The following is a 25048-nucleotide window of genomic DNA, read 5'->3' as shown; positions in this document are numbered from 1 at the left end:
ATGGCATCGGCTGCATGTTTTATACCCCTGACGACCTGATGTCACAGAAGAAGAGACAGCATCCAACGCAGGAATCCAAGACTCTGGTATTCAGGCCGGCTGAGGGCTACCTGCAGGCAGATAACCCAAATGTAATGACTGCAACAGTGAAATATGAAGAACATTCCTCTCCACAATGTCAAAAGCCGAATGGGAACTGGCTTCCCTGAAACTGGTGGGACGGGTAGCCATGCCCCTCAGATCAGACAAGGGGATCGGAGTCGAGGTCGGAACAGCCAGACCCAGGGAGATGGTATGCCCAGACCACAACGGGGCCGACGACACACATCACCTCGGATGAGGCTAACATCCCTACAAAATAATCCTAGGAAACGAAGCCAATCTCCACCCTTCTTTATCATGGCACTATTCAAAATCCATCTCCCACACCCGATAAGACCCCACAGCAAACCTCCCACAGCTTCAATACCCACTTCATTACCACCATTCAAAACCTAAATCAAAGACTCCCCAACAAACCCAAACCCACACTCCCAAAATACATACAACGCCAAACAAACTGGCAATTCACCTCTTCTTCCTGACAAAAATTCCAATGCTCCTACAATTCACTCATTTTCTATCCAACCTGTACCCACAACCCTTATATATAAACTACTAAAAAAAGCTGAAACCCTGCTCTCTTTCTGCAAATAACCTTTCCCGAGAATACTTACTGGATATGCAATTGCATTTGCAGCTACAGTTGTAAGTACTCTTATAAACTGCTCTCTCACAGAAGGCTATGTTCCACATCTATGGAAAAATATCTATCACTCCCCTACATAAAGGCCGAACCTCAAGACCTCTCAAACTATCGCCCCACTTCTATACTTTCTGCATTATCCAAAATACTTGAGAACTGTGACACACAACTAAAGTACCTTAATGACAATAATCTCCCATCTCCCACAGCAGAGCACCATTACAGCCTTCACAGATACTGTCAACAAAGCCTTAGATACAGGTCACCCAACATCAGTAATCCTGCTGGATTTATCAAAGGCTTTTGACACAGCTTCACATACTAAACTTCTGACACAATTGACTAAACTTGGCTGCGGCCCTACATCCGTCAACTGGATTACATCATACCTAGATGATAGACCGCAATTTGTAAAGTGGCAAACGTTCAATCTGATTACCTGTCAAACATAAGAGTCCCACAGGGTTCCATTCCAGGTCCATTACTTTTCAACATCTTTATTAATGACCTCCACAAAGTCACACAATTAGGTAAGATTATCCAATACGCTGACGATTCGACTATAATCTCTATCTCAAACAATTTCGCCGACCTACTCTCAGCGACTCAAAATGCCTTTACACAGATTGAATCTTGGCTAAACAACTCTCAACTGCTACTAAATGCCAAAAAAACAAACAACTTCTATTCTCTTCAAAAGCACCAGATATAGACTTCAAAACCTACTCTAAAGACAGAACTGAAATAGAAATAGTAAAATCTGCCAAACTACTAGGCATTACAATTGATGGCAAACTCACCTTTGAAACACATTCTCAACACAATAAAGAAAATGCACTTTAAACTTAGCAAACTTTATCGTCATAAGCTTTACATGGACACCAACACCAAAACAAAACTGACAAGCACCTTACTAATTCCGACCTTACTCTATGGAAGCATCATCTTTACTAAAATTCACTGTTCCCTCAGCAACAAGCTTCAGTCCTGTTACTATAAAATAGTGAATTTTGCCTCAGGAAAGCCTAACCACTCACACCATTGGCAAGCAATAAATTAAATGAACTGGTTAGATTTCTCTCTCTCTGCTATACCCAGCTAATGCTAGCCCATAAACTAATTTATAGACCAAATAACTGTCCAGCACTGTCATCAATACTACAAAGTTATGCCCCTGCATGCACCCTTCAATCCTCCAATAAATTACTTCTAAGTGTAACCAAGACCAATAAAAGAGCTGGACAATGCCTGTTCTCACATAGCATTGCCAACAAAATGGAATTCCCTACCCTCTCATATTACCCAAATTGCATGTCTTTATGCAGTCTAAGTAACACTAAAAACCTATTTCCTTGACAACCACAAATGCCACTGTCGATCAAAAAACCACCATGAAACCAGGACCACTTAATTTCTAAGACATCTCCATCATCTCAAAATAACTTTTTAACCAGACAGCACTAGCTCTATTACTGTTATCTACTACAATCATTTTCTTCATCAATTAACTGCCATGATTTTTATTTTTTCTGTCTTGTTTCATGTAATGCCAGAGGAAACAACTCAATTGCTTGTACTACAATGCCAATGGTTAGATATGTTTATACAAGTATCTACTTCATATTAATAAGTTTTATATTGTATATTGTTTTAATTTTTCTCCCTCTCTGTTATAACATTTAACTTTGCTTACTGTTTTGCTGTTTTAAAAATTGATGTAATCTGTATACAGTCTTATTCTTTATTTTTATCTTTATTTTATTAATTGTGGAGCTTTTCTCCCCAGGCCTCCACTGAAAATGGGTCCCCAACCCAGTGGACTTTCCCAGTTAACAAATGTCAATAAATAAATAAGTCAAAATAGCTTTAGCTTTTATCATCTCTTGCTACTCAGAGGTTGCAGGTCCATGAGAAAAGAAGCAAAGCTATCCACAGGGGAAAATAACTTTTCCACTTTAAATACCCCCATTGCATCTAGTCCCTGCAATAAACACATTTTCATCTTGCTGATAAATCACAAATCAAATATGGTTTACTAACAAATTCCGTTATAATGACATGTTAAGTGACTTGCATTAGCTCCAGAAAGAAAAAGTACAGTTTTGTACCTACCATAAATGTAGATGTTAGAGTGCTAATACAGCTGCAGTCATAACATATGGGTTCTCCTGCAGTCAGGTGGGTCCTCGGTCGGCCGAATTCCAAAGTCTAGGTCCGGCGTCTGTTGTCGTCGCTTCTTCCCTGACGTCAGTGCGACAGGGGTATAAAGGAACCAGCAGACGCCATTTTCTTCAGTTTTTCTTGCCCCAGATGTCAGGTGCCCCCAGAAGGAAGTCAATAATAAATTTGTGTGATAATGCAGTGCTATATAATCAAAATACAGTAGTTGCAAGCAAATACATCATAAATGAAAACCCCAATCAGGTTGTATGAGGATGTGTTAGCCTATAGGCCTGTCCCAAGAGGGGAAGGAGGGAAGGAAACCTGGACTGCAGCTGTATTAGCACTCGAACATCTACATTTATGGTAGGTACAAAACTGTACTATGTTCATCGTGCATACAGCTGCAGTCATAACAGATGGGTAGAATCCCAAAGCTAAGAAAGGGGTGGTAGGCACTAGTTGGAACTAGGAGGAGCCAAAATGCCCTGCAACACTGCAGTGGCAAAGCCCGCTCTAGATTTGGAGTATAACGGTAGGTTGTAGTGCTTGGAGAAGGTATGCACAGAACTCCAAGTGACTGCTTCCAAAATATCCTTGGTAGGAACTCCCCTGAGGAAGACTGCAAAGGTGGCTGTGGCCCTGGTGGAGTGAGTTCTAATGCCTGTAGGAACAGTTTTGCCATGAAAGGAATAGCAAAAGTGTATGCAGTGGGCTATCCATTTTGAGATTGTCTGTTTGGAAATTGGCTTCCCTTGAGCTCCTACCGCATAGGCCACAAAGAGCGGTTCTGATTTTCTGAAAGGCTTTGTTCTGTCCAAATAACGCAGCTGTCTGTGGATGTCCAAGGAATGTAGTAATCTCTCCCCTTTGCTTTGAGGATTAGGATAAAAAGTAGGTAAATGTATGGCCTGATTTAAAGCTACCCTGGATACCACTTTAGGCATAAAGGACGGGTTGGTTCAGAAGAAACTCTGTCCTGATGGAAGATGATAAAAGGCTGGACAGCCATGAGAGCCTGTAGTTCTGAAACTCTACGAGCTGAGGTGATAGCCAGAAGGAAATCTGTTTTCCAGGACAAATATTGCAAATCTGATGAGGCAGCTGGCTCAAAAGAAGGCAAGGTCAATTTTTCCAGAATGAAATTAAGATCCCAAGCAAGTATTGGTTGTTTCCTTGGAGGCCTTAAATTCTTAGCCCCTCTGAGGAACTGTCTTAAGAGAGGGTGAGAGAATAAAGGTGGATCAGTGTTGTATTCTGCAGAAATGGCTGAGGCATGTATTTTGATGGAGGAGAAAGTCCACTGCTTAGCAGTTCAGCCAAATATTGTAGTATTTGAGGTAAATTCAGTTTTCCAGGATCCTGGCCCTTTTTCTCATTCCAGACACAAAAACGTTTCCATTTTGCGGAGTAATCTTTTCTAGTTGATGGCCTTCTGGCCTCCAAAATGACATCCTGCACCTCCTTGGAGAGTAGGGCCTGTTGAGATGCTAAGGAATCCTCCATGCAGCTAGATTGAGTGTTTTTAGCTGGCTGTGAAGAGTTTTGAAACTGTGCTGAGTCAGAAGAAGAGGCATTAGAGGCAGGGTCCATGGTGGGGAATGCGTCAGGCTCCTCAGGAGTGGGTACCAGTGTTGCCTTGGCCAGTCCGGAGCAATGAGAATCATCTTTGGTCTGTCTGCTTTGGTCTTTAATAGAACTTTGGGCAGCAGAGGAAGAGGAGGGAAGGCATAAACTGTCATTGATGTCCAACTGAAAGAAAGAGCGTCCACTCTCCAGGCCTTTGGATGGAAGATCCTTGAGCAGAATTTTGTCAATTGATGATTCTTGTGGGAGGCAAAGAGATCTATGTCTGGCCTTCCCCATTCTTGGATTATTTCTGTAAAAACTTTTGGATGCAATTTCCATTTGTGTGGATCTGTCATATTCCTGCTTAGGTTGTCTGCCAGCGTGTTTTCCTTGCCTGGCAAGTACTGTGCTTGTAGTTCCATTTGAAAGCCCATGGCCATGTTCCAAAGTGACATGGCCAGTCTGCATAGGGGGTAAGAATGTGTTCCTCCCTGTTTGTTTATGTACCACATAACTGTGGTGTTGTCCGTTCTTATCAATAATTGACCTGGTTGTAGAAGGTCCTTGAAAGGTATAATAGCATTTATTACTGCTAGCATTTCTTTTTGATTGATGTGAAGGTACTTTTCTTTTTGGGACCATTTGCCCTGAATGCACCGATCTGTCATGTGCGCCCCCCCCCCAGGCGTAGTCCGAGGCGTCTGTTGTGATGACTTGATTTGCTTGAGGCTTGCTGAATGGAAGACCTGTGTTTGTTTGACATGCTTGAGCCCACCACAGAAATTCCTTTTGCAGACATGGAATTAGTGGTATTATTGTTTCCAAACTGTGGCTGTGTTAAGACCATATGTTTTTCAGGTACCATTGTAGTTTCCTCATGTGCAGCTTTGCACATGGGATTAGTAAGATGCAAGATGCCATGAATCCCAGAGCCTGCAGGATTTTCCTTGCAGTCAGCCTGGTGCAATTTGCTAGTGTTTTGAAGTATTGTATTAGTTGCCCCTGCTTCTCTGGCACGAGGTAGGCCATCTGGGTGTTTGTGTCCAAATTGGCACCCAGGAAAATTATCTTCCGAGAGGGTATTAGCCTTGATTTCTTTTTGTTGACTGTGTATCCCAGAGATTTCAATAACATTATTACATAAGCCAGATGTTTCAGAAGAATGTGCTTGCTGTCCGCTTGGATCAGGCAGTCGTCCAAATAGGGGTATATTTGTATCCCTTGAAGTCTGCAGTAGGCAATTATTGATGCCAGGCATTTCGTGAATACTCTGGGCGCAGTAGATAAGCCAAAGGGCAATGCAGAGAATTGATAACTGGTTGAACCTGCAAGAAATCTGAGGTACCTTCTGCAATTTTGTCTGATTGGGACATGCAGGTATGCCTCCTTGAGGTCCAATGTTACCAGCCAAAACTCCTTGCCAAGCATGGGAAGAAGTTGCTGTAGAGTGAGCATCTTGAATTTTGGTACGAGTAGAAATGTGTTTAGGATGGATAGATCCAAAACAGGTCTCCAATCTTTTCCCTTCTTTGGCACCAGAAATAGCCTGGAATAAAAACCTTGACCTTGTTCGTGCGTAGGTACCTCTTGAATAGCTTTCATGTTTATGAGATCTGTAATTTGCTTTTGTGCCTCTGCCCTTTGATTGTGTGGCAGGTTTGGCATGCCTCTCATTTTTGGAAGGGTGTGAAAATGAAATTTGTAGCCTCTGTTTATAATGTCCAGGATCCATTTGTCCTTTGTGACAACATGCCAATTTTTTGAAAATAATGCCAGCTTTCCTCTTAAGGGGGCTGCCATTTGAAACCTGGTTGGCATGCTAAGGGGAAAAGTCATTGGGTTTGCTTTCTGAAAGATTGCGAGTTGTCCTCACCACCTCTTTGTGTAGGGGCTTGCCATTGTCTGCCTCTATACGATCCTTGGGATTGTCCTCTGCCCCTCGGGTGCCTGTATCTGCCTCTTTGAGGTCTGTCTGTGGCAGGAAAGGACCAGTTTTTGGAAGGCCAATTTCTACTAAAACGTGGGGGTTGAATCTGTAGAAATTCTTTCACAGTTTGCATTGATTTAGCCTTTTCCTCCATTTTCCTTAATACCTCCTCAGTATTAGCACCAAATAGTACATCCTTTTGAAGTGGGGCGTCTAGTAATTTAGCTTTGACATGATCAGGCAAGGCTTGCTCCTTGAGCCAGGCATGCCTACGTATGACTGATCCTGTAACAGCAGCTCTACATGAGGCCTCTAGGGCATCAAAACCACATTGTAAGGTATGCTTACCCACTTGTTCTGCACTATGCATCAAATCCTGCAACTCCTTCAAGTCTGGTTGTTCAGGTTGTGACATTTTACTCTTCAATTGTGATAACAAAAACTGTTGGTATTTTAGCATATGAAACTGACAGTTTAAGGCCCTCATGGATAAGATAGCTGAGGTATATACCTTTTTTCCCCACCTTTCTAAGGATCTGGAATCTCTCTCGGAGGGCAATGGATTTTTGGCAATGGAGGCCTTAACTCCCTTGGGGCCATGTGAGATGGTTTCTGGGTCAGCAGCATGGCTTTTGTAAATAAATTGGTGAGAGTCAGGAACCCTGTAGTACCTGTCAGGCTTAACTGGAGCTGGGGGTAGAGAGTCCGGGTTAAGGCAGGCCTCCGAGTAAACATCATCTAGGATGTCCAAGACAGGAGGTATAGCCAGAGGCCTATGCTGAGGTAACAAGAGAAATTCCCTGAGCCTTTTCTTGGAATCTGAATAATCCTGGCCTTCCCAGTGGAAGTGTTCCCTTAAGGTATGCAAAGTTTCCCCAAATGAATAATCCTCAGGGGGGATACAGAAGGGATGGACTCCTCTGCATCAGAGTCTTCAAAAGGGGAGTAAGAATGTTCCTCATCATCAGAGTGCTCTGAAATAATGGAGCCCTGGTCAGAGGAGGGGGAATCTTCCTCCACTCTGGGCCTTTGTCCGTGGGGCCGAGAACCTCTGATTAGAGTAATTAAATCCTCAGCCATTTTAAGCATCTGTTTCTTAGGCATGGGGCCTGTAGATGGGCCCTGTGTAGCTGGTCTCTTAGGGTGCAAGGATGCTTTAGACTTTGTGAAAGCCTTGATGGAGAAAGAAGAGGAAGGTCTGAAGACACCTTGAGTGGAGGTGGACCTGTCCACATTCTGAGTTTCAACGCCAAGAGTGGCTTCGGTATCTGTAGTCAGGGTGTGGGCCGAGGAGCCTGCGACCTCGGGCACAGGAGACACCGTCAAAGAAGTGTCGTCGGTAATCAGGGGCTGCGTAGGCGCCTCACTGAGAACCGGACCACGTGTAGTCTGCTTTGGCGTGGTGTCGGTAGAGGCCGCGGACCTCGTGTGTCGGTCCTTGTCTTTGCGTTTTTTAGACAAAACCGGAGTCGGAGTATCCGACGACATAGTATAGTTAAATACTTTCCCAAAATAATGCTGGGCGAACTCCGCCAGACGCTTAATAGTGAGCTTGTTGAATGTAGCACAAAAACGACAGACCGAGACGTCGTGGTCTGGGCCTAAACAAGGTATAGAGAGGGAATGGAAATCCTTATGCGGTATTTGCTTCCCACAAGAAATACAATTATTAACTTTGTCTGACATCGGTATGAGGCAAGAAAAGTTTCTCCAACGGGGTACTTAGCTTTTAAGAAGACTTCGGTTTCCAAATTTCGTAATTTCAGGAGCTGGCCGACCGGCACTTGCGAACTGCTTCTGCTACGGGCACCGCGCGGCAAGAAAGACTGAAGAAAATGGCATCAGCTGGTTCCTTTATACCCCTGTCGCACTGACGTCAGGGAAGAAGCGACGACAACCGACGCCGGACCTAGACTTTGGAATTCGGCCGACCGAGGACTCGCCTGACGGCAGGAGAACCCATCTGTTATGACTGCAGCTGTATGCACGATGAACATCTAGCCGACATCTATCTTGACACCTCAGTAATCTCCCAATTAGCAAAGATGCACCTCAGGTAATATGCTGCAGGTATACGGCCTTATAAAGCTACTACTGCTGTAATGCTACCCTAGATTAAAACTTTCATAACCCAGAACTAAACAGACAAGTCCAGGGAGCATGTAGCGTTTAGACAAACCTTTAAGAGCTTCAAAGGCACACAACATATCAAACATACAAATCACATTTACACAGTCCTGTAAAGCTTTAAAATTACAACTGATAAAAATTAATTCACAGAAGATAAAAAAAAAACTTTTTAGATGAATCCTTCTTCAGATAGAGTTCCCCCTCTAATTCAATGTAAAAAATCTGACATTACATTCAACAAAATTTAATAAAATATATCATAACCAGCAGTGTCTTTCAGTTTCACAAACATTAAAATGACAGCTGTGACCAAGTAAAAGACAGCATGGACAATTTCAAATGCAGGAGGTGCAGGTGTAAGGTTCACTGCTACCCATATACAGTGGATATAAAAAGTGTACACACCCCTGTTAAAATGCCAATTTTATTTTGTAATATAAAAAATGTGATCACAATAAATCATTTCAAAACTTTTCCCACCTTTAATGTGACTTATAACCTGTACATTTAATTGAAAAACAAATCTGTTAGGGGAAAAAATATAAAATAACAAACGTTCAATAAGCTGGTTGCGTAAGTGTGCACACCATTAAATGAATATTTTGCTGAAGCACCTTTTGATTTAATTACAGCATTCAGTCTTCTTGGGTAGGAGTCTATCAGCATGGCACATCTTGACTTGGCAATATTTGCCCACTCTTCCTTACAAAAGCACTCCAAATCTGTCAGATTTCGAGGGCATCTCTTGTGCACAGCCCTCTTTCAGGTCACCCCACAGATTTTCTATTGGATTTAGATCTAGGCTCTGGCTGGGCCATTCGAAAACTTTAATTTTCTTCTGTGAAGCCATTCTTTTGTTGATTTGGATGTATGCTTGGGGTCATTGTCGTGATGAATGGTGAAATTCCTCTTCAACTTCAGCTTTCTAGCAGACACCTGAATGATTTGGGCCAAAAGTGACTGGTATTTGGAACTGTTCATAATTCCCTCCACCTTGACTAAAGCCCCAGTTCCAGCTGAAAAAAAGCAACCCCACAGGATGATACTGCAACCACCATGCTTCACCGTGGGGATGGTGTTCTTTTGGTGATACGAAGTGTTGTTTTTGCACCATACATACCTTTTGGAATTGTGGCCAAAAAGTTCAACCTTGGTCACATCAGACCATAACGCATTTCCCCACATGCTTTTGGGAGACTTGATGTAATGTTTTGCAAATTTTAGCCGGCCTGCATGTTTTTCTGTGTAAGAAAAGGCTTCCATCTTGCAACCCTACCCCATAGTCCAGACATATGGACAATATGGGAGATTGTCACATGTAGTACACAATCAGTACTTGCCAGAAATTCCTGCAGCTCTCTTGGCAGCCTCCCTGACCAGGTTTGATTTAGTCTTTTCATAAATTTTGGAGGGACATCCAGTTCTTTGCAACGTCACTGTTGTCCCATATTTTCTCCACTTTTTGATGACTATCTTCACTGTGTTCCTTGGCATATCCAATGCTGTCGAAATGTTTTTGTACCCTTCTCCTGATAGCTTTCAACAATAAGATTCCTTCGATGCTTTGTAAGCTCTCTTGTGAACCATGGCTTTTGCTGTAGCAGGCAAATGAGTAAATGTCAGGAAAATCCTACTAGGACAGCTGAACTTTATTTGGGGTTAATCAGTCTCTTTAATTGATGACAGGTGTGTACCCAAGAAGACTGAATGCTGTAATTAAATAAAAAAGGTGCTTCAACAAAGTATTAGTTTAAGGGTGTGCACACTTATGCAACCAGCTTATTGTATGTTTATTTTTTATATTTTTCCCCGTAACAGATTTGTTTTTCATTTGAATTGTACAGATTATAGGTGGGAAAAGTTTTGAAATGATTTATTGTGGTCTTATTTTTTTTTCACAAAAACCTGGCATTTTAACAGGGGTGTGTACACTTTTTATATCCACTGTATGTAAAGTCTCTTTCTAGTGGTTAGCTCCATCATACAAGCATGTAAGCCCTAAAGTACATCATAACTAGAAAGATCTCACCTGTGCGAATTCAAAAACAGCTTACTATGCAGAGGCCTCAAGACAGGACAGATGCAACATCAAATTCTCCTATATACTTGTAAATCTTTTCCAAAACTAGAGTGAACCTATCGATGGGTAACCACAAAAGAAATCACTACGTGGCCATTTCCATGATATTTTTTCATATTTTAAAAGTGGCACCATATTTACCTTTATTTTTCACTTTTAATATTTCTACCTGACAGCACCTGAAGCACCTTTAAAGAGCAGCACTGTATGGCTGCAGTAAAAGTTTCATATTCAACAGTCTTTTGGATATATTAATTCCATCCTTCCAACCTGGTGGAAACAATCCATTCAAACTTGTTACAAATCTCTAAATCATTACACCCATTATATGTAAGAAACAACAGATATGCTGTGGCTGTTCACTCTGGTGCTCTGTTAAATCTTGCTTCACATTAACCATTTTTCAGGTAAACGACAAATGCAATTCAAGTCTGTTCTAATCACACTGTCTTGATGAGTGAGGACTTTTACAAATTCTTACTGGTCCTGAACTATTAATTCAGACAATGTGATACAAATATCTTTTTCTAAGGTAACAATTTGAAAATACAAATAGAAAATTATTTGTCTTCTCCTTTAAATTAAAATTTGATAATAGACATCTGGTGTGACTATAGAATCACTTACCTTTAAATTTTGATCTAATGTTTGCCAATTCTTTGTTAATTCGTTTAATTTCAGCTTCTTTGCTTTTACCTGAACAAAACAGAACACTTGTTTTAAAACAAATTCAAAAGTATATCACTTCCAAAACCTATTTTTAATATAGATTTGTCAAACTGCTATTACCAATACACATTGGGCTAATATTGCATTGTTCAACTCTATAAATAAAGCGCTAACATGCTTTTGCTTTACAGTGCTCGTAAAAACACTGAAACAGTTGAAAATTTTCTGAAAAAACGCCACATTACATTCAGTAATTCATAAATCTTAAAAGTCACCGTAGGTGCACATATCATGACTTAATACTGGAATATCCCAATCCCAGATTTGGGAACGAGGCCAGGTCAGTAATGGGCATGGCAAAGAGGCTCAAATTCCCCAGACTACTACTCCATCAAGGTTTGTGGCAAGTGTGTGAAAGACAATACATTTTTCTACAGATAAACTACTAGTTTTACAGTACGTTGAGAAACTAGACAGTAACTGCTTCTTTATTTCATGCATAAATATGCACATTCAGAGAACACCTACTGAGAAAACACTCGTGCTCCAAGGTACCCTGGTAAGACCTACACAGGTATCTATTTATGTAAATGAGCAATATATTTGATAGATGATGAATGTAACATTTTAACAAGTTTATCTGCTACAGACTATATAGACCATAAAATGTTACAGCAAATTGATAACCTTCGCTTTTCATCACAAAAGCTTGGCATGACCACATCACCTAGAAAATGCTATGACCATACTGCTGTGTAGTTTGTTTTGGGCATGAGAAAACAGCACTGCAGAACTGACAAGGCCTCCCAGATGCAAAATGAAGCTGCACGCACAATGGCCATTAGCTCCTTGATATACACTTAATACTGAGGCACATATGTTTCTGTGGATTTAATTTTCCAACTTTTGTTGCCATACTGCTACCTCTGACTTTCTTGCACTACAGCACATTAACAGTTTATCAAAATCATAAACCCTGAGCATGACAGATCAGAAGTCATTCTCAGTGTTGTGCATAACTGACACTATTCTACACAGATGTTGCACTTACAGAAGAGAATGCTTACAAAATGTCACTATCTAAAATGTTGTGTTCAGCTATGTACACCAATACTGCTGCTCTCTTTCTACAACCAAGACAGCAGAAGAAACTTCCACAAAATTGTACACACACCTTTTACAGCACCTGTTGACATCAGCAAAACTGAGGACTGTCTACACAAACGAGCATTAGACATGACAAGTAAAATCTGCAATTTTTCCTGCCTGGAGGGGGCTGGAAAGGACCAATTTTTAGCGGGCCAATGCCTACTAAATCTAGGAGGCTGAACTTGTAAGAAATCTTTAAAAGTCTGCATAGATTTAGCTTTATCTTCCATCTTAAGAACTTCCTCAGCCTTGTTGCCAAACAGGCTGTCCTGATTTAAGGGAGCATCCAACAATTTAGCTTTAACATGATCAGGTAGATTGCTCCTTAAGCCAAGCATGCCTTCTGAGCACAGACCCAGTAACAGCAGCCCTGCAAGAGGGCTCTAATGAATCAAATCCACACTGCAAAGTATGTTTTCCAACCTGTTCAGCAGAATGCATTAAATCCTGTAATTCTTTATTTTCAGCGCAGTCAAGAATTAACATAATTTTGTTTAAGCAATCCAGTAACATGTTGCTGATACTTCAACATATGAAACTGGCAGTTTAAAGCCCTAATGGCCAAGGTTGCAGAAATGTAAACTTTCTTACCCCATCTATCCAGCGCCCTGGAGTCTCTATCTGAGGGGGTAGGATTTTTAGCAGTACAAGCCCTAATGCCCTTGGGTCCCTGTGAAATAATCTCTGGATCCACAATAGGATTTTTAAAAAGGAACTTGTGAGAATCAGGAACCCTGTAATATCGGTCAGGTTTTCTGGGAACAGGAGGCAAAGAATCAGGGGCAAAATAAGATTCTGAAAAGGCATCAACAACAATGTCTAGTACAGGAGGTATAGCTAAAGGCCTATGCTGAGGCAAGAGTAAGAAATCCCTAAGCCTCTTTTTCGAATCAGAAAAATCCTGGCTTTCCCAGTGGAAATGCTCCCATAGAGTATGTAAGGTTTCACCAAAAGAAAAATCTTCTGGAGGGGGAAGCAGAGGGAATAGAGTCCTCTGCATCAGAATCCTCGTAAGTAGATAAGGGCAAATCCAGATCAGAAGAATCAGAAAAATCAGAATCCTGTTCAGATTCATAACTTCAGTCCTAGGTCTCTTAGAAGGGGGAGGTTGGCTTCCCCTGATTAGAGTTATAAGATCTTCAGCCATTCTTATCTTTTGTTTTTAGGCATAGAGGCCTGAGCATGCAGCCTGGTTGTCAATTTCTTAGGCATGGTTTGAGATTTTGGCCTAAATGAAGGATGCGTCAGTTTAATATGCAAGTCCGTAGGCCTGAATACACCCTCAGAAGCCAGTGCCTGCACAGCAGCTCCGGACCCATCCAAGGTAAAGACATCCGCAGGTTCCACAGCTGAAGCATCTCGCGGCATACCGGACTCCAAATGGGTCTCAGTATAGGCCTGCCAGTCAGAAGTAGGTGTTATCAGGGGCTGCAAAAGTACCTCATTGCGTACAGGTGAACTGGTGACTGGCTTAAGAGAAGTGTCGTCGGCAATTTTGGACCTCGGCTTCCTGTCCATGTCTTTATCTTTGCATTTTTTTCGGAATCCCGGTAATCGGAAGGCTAACCGACGACATTTCTGGATAATTAAACCGAGAACCGAAAAATTTAGAAGCAAAAATGTACCGACGATAGATAGTGCGCTGTTTAAATAAAGCACAAAACTGACAGCAAGGCACATTGTGTTCAGGGCCTAGGCAAGGAATACAGTATGAATGAAAATCTTTGCGAGGTATTTGCTTTCCACAAGTAATGCAATTATTAACTTTTACCGATATTGGGAAGGAACAAGAAAGTTTCCCCAACGGTGTACCTAGCTTTAGTTGAAGACTTTGATTCTGAAACTCGAAAACGAAAATTTCAGGAGTCGGCCGACCGGCACTTGCAAACTGCTTCTGCTTCGGCACCACATGGCAAGAAAGACTGATGTAATGGCGTCGGCTGCATGTTTTAATCCCCTGAATACCTGATGTCATGAAAGAAGGGACAGCAACCGATGCAGGACCCAAGACTTTGTTAATCAGGCCAACTGAGGGCTACTGCAAGCAGATAACCCAAATGTAATGACTGCAACAGTGAAACATGAAGATCATCAGGTACTGCCACAATGACAGGCTCCCAGACCACACAATCAGCTGGGGAAGGAGAAGCAATGACCATTTTCGGTGCTCTGTCAAGAACATTTGCAAACCTATCATAATAAAATTTGGCAAATACATTCATGGGATAGACGTCTTTGAAAGATAGTCTAGGGATCATTATTTGGTTAAATTCTTCATTAGCCAAACTAGCAAAGCTGGAAATTTAGAGACTTACAGGAGGTTCAAGACTTGACAATCTAAAGTACTATTCTTTTTGAACATTTTTTTTTATAAATGGTCAGAATAGCAGCTTTGTAAAGGTAACTAAGGGGTGGCAAGGGCAGAATAACGTGGACAGTACTGCTCGCATGATCCTAGCTCCTTCCAGCTAGAGAACCCTTCCAACAGTAACATCCTCCAAGCCGCATTATCTGGTGCTAACTCCTCAGCTTGTGCCTCTTATTTCAAGGGTTGGAGTGGCAGTCTAACAGGCTTTAGACCACAAAGTTGTTATCTCCAGATGTAGAGGGTCCAACCTATAGGGTTAAGCAGAATTCAGCCTCTCTCTCCTAGAAAACTGAGAAGGAATGAATCAGCTAATGGAGACTAAGTGAATGCCAGTGGTGAAACAGAAAAAGGGGGGTCAAAAATAGCAGATAAAAAATGTTATCGGATTCTGGACAGGAAAGCTGCGTCTGACCATGGAGCCTTCTGGAGATCTGGTCTCCTGGGAGACTTGTGAGCCTCTGTAATGTAAACAAATGTACAGGATTTTAGCTCTGAAGAAGGAGCTTCTAAAGCCTAGGAGGCAAAGGCCTTTTTTTTCCCCTGTTTCTCACTGGCTAAAAAGCCTTACAGCACTAAATGATGTGCTCTTCCTCAAACTGTAGAAATGAGCCAAGTTTATCCTAGGTCCTGATTTTGTTGTTGCAACTGCACTTTTAAAAATCACAGTTTGGTTTAAGAGGTAAAAGGTCCTGTCACACATTTTTTTTAAATGACTGTGGCAGGTGCCAAAAGAAAGTAGGTCCAACTGGGAAACTGGAAACAGGTGGAAACATTTCCACTAAAATAATAGGACAGGTTCAGAATGGATCAGAAAGGCAAACGAGACGGGGTAGTCTGGGGCCATTTCTTTGCGTGAATGCTGAAGTGTTGGCAAAACAGATTTCAAAAGGAATGGCACGACACTGCATTCTAGGATAGGAGAGGAACCAAAGTAGCTTAGGTAAATTTTATGTGTTGACACATCCTAATGCCTGTAGGCCTTAGTCTTGCTGTTGCCAAAGATGCCCCTCCTCATACTGGGTCTGCTGATATCTAAAGTATGAACATATAGACAAAAGTGATGTTTTTCATGGTTCCTTCCTGCCCTTTTATATTGTCTGTTTCTACACAATTAAATATTGGCCGCTTGTTGCTGTTTCTACACAATTAAGTATTGGCCGCTTGTTGACCTGCAGCAAGAAGCATGTTCAAAACAGTTTATTGGTAGAAATCATATAACATCAGAAAGTACAGTTTTGTACCTACCATAAATGTAGATGTCCGAACTGGATAGCATCTGCAGTCATAACAACTGGGTTGTCCTGTCGTCAGGCAGTCCTTCGGTCGGCCGGATTCCAAAGTCTGGGTCCGGCTTCGGCTGATGTCGCACTCCACCCAACGTCATCTCTGCTGGTCTTCGGGTATAAAGGCATCAGCCGACGCCATTTTCCTCAGTGTTTCTTGCCCCAGATGCCAGTTGCCCTCTTGGAAGGCTAAATTTTGGATAAATGCCAATGTTTCCAAAAAGATAGAAGGCAAACACAAAAATAAGCATGTATGTACATATATACAAACAAATACACCATAAGAGACTCCCCACCAGCTAGCTATTAGGAGGGTAAATACCCTAGGAGTACCACAGAGGGAAGGCGGAGGGTAATCCTGACTGCAGATGCTATCCAGTTCGGACATCTACATTTATGGTAGGTACAAAACTGTACTATGTCCTTCATGGATGCATCTGCAGTCATAACAACTGGGTAGAATACCATAGCCAACTAGGGAGGAGGAAGAAAAAATTATGGTGTGGTTAGGATCCCTTGCAGTACAGCAGTGGCAAACCCTGCTCGGGATCTGGAATACAGAGGTAAATTATAATGCTTGGCAAATGTATGCACGGAGGTCCAAGTAGCCGCCTCAATAATGTTCTTGGTTGCCACTCCTCGTAAGAAGGCTGTGGTAGTGGCTGTTGCCCTTGTAGAATGAGGCCTTATGTTCTGTGGAATTGGTTTTCCATGGAAGGAGTAACAGAATCATATGCAATTTCCTATCCATTTGGAGATTGTCTGTTTGGAAATTGCTTTTCCTTCCCTTCCTGTTGCATAGGCTACAAAAAGCTGGTCAGTTTTTCTGTTACTTTTGGTTCTGTGCAGGTAGTAGCGTAGCTGTCTATGTACATCCAAGGTATGCAGCATTCTTTCCCCTCTGTTTTGTGGATTGGGGAAGAAGGTAGGTAGGTGGATTGCCTGGTTTAAAGACACTCTGGATACCACCTTAGGCATAAATGTAGGTTTAGTTCTCATGGACACCCTATCTTGGTGGAAGATTAGGAAGGGTTGTACTGCCATTAGGGCCTGAAGTTCAGAAACCCTCCTTGCTGAGGTAATTGCCAGTAGGAAAGCAGTTTTCCATGACAGGTGCTGTAGATCTGCTGTTGCTGCTGGTTCAAAAGGAGGGAGTGTCAACTTTTCTAGCACAAAGTTCAAGTCCCATGCTGGCAATGGTGGTTTCCTAGGAGGTTTTACATTCTTGATCCCTCTGAGGAACTGCCTGAGTAGAGGATGTGAAAAGACAGGTGGATCAAAGCTGTATTCTGCTGAAATAGCTGATGCATGTATCTTGATGGAGGAATAGGACAGGCCTGTATGTAGAAGCTCTGCCAAATACTCCAGAATGTTAGCAATATCTATATTCGACACATCTTTTCCTCTTTCAGCACTCCAAATGACAAACCTTTTCCATTTTCCTGCATAGTTCCTTCTTGTTGAAGGTCTGCGGGCTTCAAGGATAATGTCTTTAACCCTTTGGGAAAGATCTGAATTAGTTGCTGCTATGTGATGTTCCATGCAGTCAGTTGCAAAGTTTTTAGGTTTGGATGCATGATGCTGTAGTTGTTCTGAGTTAACATCAAAGGCATCAGGGGTATTGACCACATTTTCTCACGAGACATGCTCCTCAGCAATGGGTACCAGTGTTGTCTTGGCCAGTTCGGAGCTATCAGGATTATCCTTGGACGTTCCTCCTTGATTTTTAGTAATACCCTGTGTATCAAGGGAAGAGGTGGAAATGCATATGCTGTCAGACCTTTCCAGCTGAAGGAGAGCGAATCCACCTTCCATGTAAGTGGGTGGAATGTCCTTGTGCAGAATTTTTTGAGCTGGTGATTGAGAGGGGAAGCGAACAGATCTATCTGTGGCATTCCCCATTTCTTTGTGATGGTCTTGAAGATGTCCGGGTGTAGCATTCATTCGTGAGCATCCGAGGTGGTTCTGCTTAACATGTCTGCTAGGGTGTTCTCCTTTCCCGGTACAAATATTGCCTGTAACTGGATGTTGTAGCCGAGTGCCAGGTTCCAAAGGTCCAAAGTCATTCTGCATAGGGGGTATGAATGAGTGCCTCCCTGCTTGTTGATGTACCACATGACTGTGGTGTTGTCTGTCCTTATCATCAAATGGCCTTCTTTGAGAAATGGTCTGAATTTTTGGATTGCCAGTTTTACTGCCAGCATTTCTTTTTGGTTGATGTGCAGGTGTAGCTGGTCCTGAGTCCACAATCCTTGTACGCATTTGTCCAGCATGTGCGCCCCCCATCCTAGGTCTGAGGCGTCTGTTGTGATGGTTTGGCTTGCTCGAAAGTTGTGGAAGGGTAGGCCTGGGTTTGACTGGCATGCTTGAGCCCACCATAGGAACTCCTGTTTTAGGCATGGGATTAGTGGTATTTCTGCTTCTAGGCTGTGCCTGTGTTGGGACCATAAATTCTTTAGGTACCACTGTAGCTTTCTCATATGCAGTCTGGCATGTGGGACCAAGATTATGCATGATGCCATGAAGCCCAAGGCCTGCAGAACTTTTCTTGCTGTTAGCTTGTTCTGTTTTGTTAATGCCAAGTAGTATAGAGGGAGTTCTTTTTGTTATTCTGCAGTTAGGAATGCCATTTGTTTTACTGTGTCCAATTCCGCGCCCAAGAATGTCCTTGTTTGGGATGGTATCAGCCTTGACTTTTGTAGATTGACTGTGTATCCCATGGCTTGTAGCAAGTAAATGACCCTTTGTAAATCTGTTGTCAGCTTGCTTTTGTTGTCCGCTTGTAGCAGGCAGTCGTCCAGGTATGGATATATTTGGATTCCCTGTAGTCTGCAGTGGGCGATTACTGATGCCAGGCATTTTGTGAATACTCTGGGCGCAGTAGATAAGCCAAAGGGCAATGCTGAGAATTGATAATGCTCTGATCCTGCAAGAAATCTGAGGTATCTTCTGCAATTTGGTCGAATGGGGACGTGCAGGTATGCCTCCTTGAGATCTAGAGTTACCAGCCAACACTCCTTGCCCAGCATGGGAAGAAGTTGCTGTAGGGTCAGCATTTTGAATTTTGGGACAATGATGTATGTGTTTAAGATGGACAGGTCGAGAATAAGTCTCCAACTTTTTTCTTTTCTTGGAACTAGGAATAGTCTGGAGTAGAATCCTTTGCCCTGTTCTGTTATTGGTACTCTTTCCACAGCTCTCATCTTTGTTAATTGCAGTATCTGCTGTAGAGCTTCTATTTTTTGACTTGGAGGCAGGTTTGGCATTCCTCTTTTGACTGGTAAAGTGTGGAAGTGGAACCGGTATCCTTGGTCTATGGTTTGCAAAATCCACTTGTCTTTTGTGATATAGTGCCAATTTTTCGAAAATAAGGCTAACTTTCCGCCTAATGGTGCTGCTATTTGCTCCCTGGTAGGCGGAGTTAGAGTCAAGTCACTGTGATTGTCCTGTTGCAGTGGTAGTGGTTGTGTCTGTGCCTCTGTTATTACCTTGCCACTGTCGTCCTCTGTAGGTACCTCCTCTGGATTGATTTCTGCCTCTGGAACGTCTATTCCTGCCCCTTTGGGATCTTGTGGAGTCAGGAAAGGACCAATTTTTGGCAGGCCAGTTCCTGCTAAACCTTGGGGGCTGAACCTGTAAGAAATCTTTAACTGTTTGTACAGATTTTGCCTTTTCTTCCATTTTCTTCATTACCTGCTGGGCAGGTGTACCAAATAAACTGGCCTTATCCATAGGAGCATCTAATAGTTTAGCTTTAACATGATCCGGTAAGACCTGCTCTTTCAACCATGCATGTCTTCTTATCACTGTGCCAGTCATGGCTGATCTAAATGAAGCCTCCAGTGCATCATAGCCACATTTTAAGGAATGGTTACTAACCTGTTGTATGTTATTTACCATTTCTAATACATATTTCTTATCTATAGAGTCATCAGAGGATAGCTTTTTAGTTAACTGATCAAGCATAAACTCTTGGTATTGTATCATGTGAAACTGACAGTTTAAAGCTCTAGCTGAGAGAGTAGCAGAGGTGTAAACTTTTTTGCCCCATCTGTCTAAAGACCTGGAGTCCCTTTCTGAAGGTATAGGGCTTTTTGTTGTGGTCGAGGCTACTGCCTTAGGCCCCTGGGAAATAGTTTCGGGGTCCGCCAGTGGGGCCTTGTATAGGTGGTGATGAGTGTCTGGCACCCTGTAAAATCTATCAGGTTTGGCAGGGGCTGGAGGTAAAGAATCAGGAGCAGTGCAGACATCATTAAATGCATCATCCACAACAGGCAAAACAGGAGGGATAGCTAAGGGCCTATGTTGTGGTAAGTGCAGAAAAGTCCTAAGCCTTTTTCTTGAATCTGAGAAATCTTGTCCCTGCCATTGGAATTGCTCTCTCATGGCATGTAAGGTTTCCTCAAAGGAAAATTCCTCTGGTGGAGAGGCAGCTGGAATGGATTCTTCAGCATCAGAGTCTTCATAAGTAGAAAAAGGATCCTCTGGCTGTTCTGCAATGTCGGAGTCATCCGCAGAATCATCAGAGGACACTGGCTCGGGGGGCTCTGTCCTAGGTCTCTTTTCTGGTGGCTGAGAGGCTCTATCTGGGTGAGATTGGGATCCCCTAATTAAAGATATTAAATCTTCTGCCAGAGTAAGCATTTGTGAACTGGAAGCGGGCCTGTGTGAGGGAGGTTTAACAGGCACTGACTTAGCAGATTTGGCTGCTTTAGCCCTGGCAAAGGCCTTGATAGACATGGCTGCAGGGGGTCTTGCAGCACCACGTGCTGGGGTAGAGACATCCAAAGGGATGGTGTCAGATAACTCACTAGAAGCCACAGTTGTAGGCAAAATTTCTGAGGCCGATTCAGGTAAAGTAGCGGGAGCCTCAGTAGTAGTCATGGATTCGGCTGAAAATTGACCAGTTTTCTCAGTTTCGGCCGAAACCGAGACACTCGCGGCTTGCTTGACCATGGTTTCGGCCGAAACCGCGGGCTGCGAGTGTCGGTCTTTTTCCTTGCGTTTTTTGACAATTTGGGTAGTCGGAGGATCCAACGGCATAATGTACGCAAAGTCTGAGCCGAAAAACTGTTCAGCAAACTCCGACCGACGCCTTAGCGTTCGTCGGTTGAAGGAAGCACAGGCCGAACAGGCTGCTACGTCGTGGTCTGGGCCTAAGCAAGGCAGACAGTAAGAGTGGAAATCTTTATGAGGTATTTGTTTCCCACAAGTTAAACAGTTATTGACTTTTTCTGACATCGGCTGAGGCAAGAAAGAGTCCCCAACGGGGTACTTAGCTTTTAGAAGTCTTCGAAGTAGTATTCGGTAGTAGTAATCGCTGGATCTGACCGACCGGCACTTGCGAACAGCTTCTGCTTCGGGCGCCACGCGGCAAGAAAGACTGAGGAAAATGGCGTCGGCTGATGCCTTTATACCCGAAGACCAGCAGAGATGACGTCGGGTGGAGTGCGACATCAGCCGAAGCCGGACCCAGACTTTGGAATCCGGCCGACCGAAGGGCTGCCTGACGACAGGACAACCCAGTTGTTATGACTGCAGATGCATCCATGAAGGACATCCAATCCAATCACTGTACAGTGTGTCTGCATGTCAGTGTGCTCTAAATAATGTGAACAGCATCTGCTTACCAAACAGCAGAGGCAATCAGCAAAACAGCATTCCCAAACTTCTGCTATTACTACTAGAATGCAAAATTGCCTCAACAGTAGGTCTTCGAATGACCGCTCCTGCAGTAGTCTAAGCTATACAGTTACACCTTGCAAAGGATATAAATGCCAGCCAGCTTCCAAAGCTTCAGGGCACTTTCCACACACACACACCATTACCTCGAGTTGAGCTGACAAACTCTGGTTTAAGCACCAAGCCCTTCAGAGATTCCATGCCAACAAAGAGAGGACAATGCTCAGAAAACAGTATTAGTTGTGCACACCCTGGCATAAAACGCACAAAAAATAAGGGGGAAATGCAGGGAGTGACTACTGAAGCAGTGATCAAACACCCGTTATGATAAGTTTACTTACACAGCTGTAATATGTTCTTCATGTGGATCAATCACTATTACTGCTGTAGCCCAAGCTATATGGGTAGATGACCATAGCTCAACATGGTGGAATAGGAAGGAGTGTTCCAGGATCCCCTGGAGAATGGTCCTAGCAAAGCCTGCTCTAGACCTGGAGAAGGAATCTAGTTTATTGTGCTTTATAAAAGTATGCACAAAGGACCAATTTACTCCTTCTGGAATATTAGAATCAAACCCTTTCAAGAAAGCCACTGAAAGTCAGGGCCCTGGCAGAATGAGTCTTGACCCTACCTGGAACAATTTTGTTGAGGTAGGAACAACAAAAGGTAATGAGACAACCATTGAAAACTGTTTTGACAAAGGTTGCCCTTTTTTCTTACTTTCACAAGAAATGAACTTAGAGGTACTGAAAGATTACTTTCAATTAAAACTGCATCCGAGTTGTCTGACATCCAAGGTATGGAGTATCCTTCTCCCCTCATGTTTAGGCTCTGTAGAAAAGACAGGGAAATGGATAGCTTGGCTTAAGGTAAAATCAGATACCACTTTAAGAACTAATCCTTCACTTATGCCTAAAGAAACCCTATCTTCACAAAAGACGAGACACAGTTGATCCACCACAACAGCATGGGACTCATTGTTCTGGCCTCTTTGAGAATAAAAGTAATACTGCTTCCCATGTCAAGACCTTCAGGTAAGCCTAATGTGATGGTTCAAATGGAGCAACAGTTACTTTAACAGCAAATTAAGATCCCAAACAGTAGTTACTTGTATTCTAGGAGGTTTTGTATGCAATACCCCTTTCAAAAACATTTTTACATGATTTTACTGAAAGAAGGGGGTCTGTGGGCAGACATGTTAAAATCAAAAACGATCAGGAACACAATGAGAAAAGGCTCGAACTGTAAAATGATTTAATATTTCCACACAAGTGAAATTAGCGCTTTCGGCGGATAAAATAACCCACCTTCATCAGATTACACAGCTGAACATGAAGTAAGATCGCTACCTACATGTGTCATATTAACATTGTTTTATAGCAGTAAGAGTAAGAACTGTTTAGTAATAGGGTGATTTTTTGATATAATGTTCAGATTCATTTAGGTATGTATGTATAATAGTATTAGTTTTTATATAATAAGTGCTATTATAGTACTATTTACAATATAATGATATAACAGACATTTACACTTTTGAAACCTTTGAGGTTGACAAAGTGCAGGGCCATATATATGGTTTTTATTTTTTATTTTTTAAGGGATTATCTACCTTTTGCATTAATTTCCGTATTTGTAAATACGTAAATATCCTGCCGTAATGCAAGGGAAGAGATTCTGGTTAATTGTTTAGTAATAAGCAAGATATGCATTTACATTTTAAATATTTGGTGTTTTTATAGTATGTATTTTCATAGCTGATAGCAGCGCAAGTAAAATCATGTAGGTAGCGATCTTACTTTAAGGTCGCTATGGTAACCTAATTGTTTGAATAATGCACTTTAAGGTAATTGGACATACTACATGTATTGTTGTATAAATAAGTTCTTCATGTTCAGCTGTGTAATCTGATGAAGGTGGGTTATTTTATCCACGAAGCGCTAATTTCACTTGTGTGGAAATATTAAATCATTTTACAGTTCGAGCCTTTTCTCATTGTGTTCCTGATCGTTTTTGGTTTTAAACAGTTTATCTGGTGTGTTTGGCGTAGACATGTTAAAATGGCCAGTAAATGGACCGTGACCAAAGATTAACACTGGCCACAGGGTAGTAACTCATAAGTAGAACCAGAGAAACACTAACCCTAAATAAGGGTTTTTTTCTTTGACTGGTACCAACTACAAAACCTTTTCTCGTTGCTAATGATTTTCTAGTAGCAAGACTTGTTGCCTCTAATACCTGATGGATGTCTTCATAAACAAAAAGGTACGTAAAAGTTACAAGTTAAAGTTACAAGTTAAAGAATCTATCATCCAGGCAGTCAGTAATTAAGGTCAAGGTTTATCAAATACCAATGGTCTTGGAGTAGATCCAATCTGTGAAGAGCTTGCAGCAACCGCCTCTGCCCATACCAAAGAAGGGGGAACTACTTGTACCTTGGTCCAGAAGGGAGTCACCACAAAGATCTCTGGAAAGCTCTTCTGAAATTTTAGAATGACCAGTGATATTAGACAGGGTGGAAAAGTATACAAGAAAATTCATGGCCAAGGACAACAATCCTCCATTTTCCAGACCTTCAAGGGTGGGGACATGGGGCAGAATTCTGAGAGTGGTGGCAGAAAGAAGCATTTGAAGTGTTCCCCAGAGTAGGATCAAATCTTGGAAGATGCCTTGAAACAAACTGCACTAGTGAGGGTCTGCCATGTTCCTGCTCAGCTTGTCTGCCACAACATTTTGCTCCGATAGCATACAAGATGCCTGTAGTGAGAGACTGTGCTGAAGAGCTACATCCCAGGCTATGACTACTATGCAAAGGGTAAGATCTGGTCCATTCTTGCTTATGTACTACTTCATTGTGGTTTACTTTGCAATCACTTCAAGAGTCTGAGGCATCTCTAGTGTCAAACTGTGCTGGGGATGGGAGACATGGATATCCAGCAAAAATCTTCTGATTCACAAACCCCCAAATACTAGGGAGCAAAAAAGTCAGGGAATGCAGATGGTGGGACCATACAGATTCCATATACCAATGGATTTTTATCATGCGTAGTACAGTAAAAGTTATCATGAGAAACAAAGACGCCATGAGATCTAGAATTCTGAGGAATAACCTAGATGAGACAGTAGTCCAAGATGAAGAATTCAGGAACAGATCCAGATGTACTTTGTTTTCCATGGAAGAAAATCTCTCAATTGGTCTGAGGCACACCTCAGGAAAATCCTGAGAGAATCAGCCATATGCAACTGTATATTCTCCTGGAATTTTAGTCTGTGAAGATAGATACCTTAC

The 25048-nt window shown here is 42.3% G+C and overlaps 1 protein-coding gene across 5 annotated transcripts in view; it reads right to left on the bottom strand.

The window, feature by feature from the left end:
* Window positions 1-25048, bottom strand: part of LOC122811506 (AP-2 complex subunit alpha-2) — a 2640839-nt gene that overhangs the window by 2468257 nt on the left and 147534 nt on the right. For all 5 annotated transcript variants that reach the window (XM_044083382.1, XM_044083385.1, XM_044083386.1 and 2 more), the window contains exon 2: window positions 11239-11307. In XM_044083382.1, the coding sequence (XP_043939317.1) occupies window positions 11239-11307 (69 nt within the window). The remainder of the gene's footprint in view (window positions 1-11238; window positions 11308-25048) is intronic.

Source organism: Protopterus annectens, chromosome 9.part0 (genome assembly GCF_019279795.1).
Source record: "Protopterus annectens isolate FY-2018-M chromosome 9.part0, PAN1.0, whole genome shotgun sequence".
NCBI lineage: Eukaryota > Metazoa > Chordata > Ceratodontiformes > Protopteridae > Protopterus > Protopterus annectens.
The sequence above is the reverse complement of the archived record's forward strand: the minus strand, read 5'-3'. Positions and strand labels throughout refer to the sequence as shown.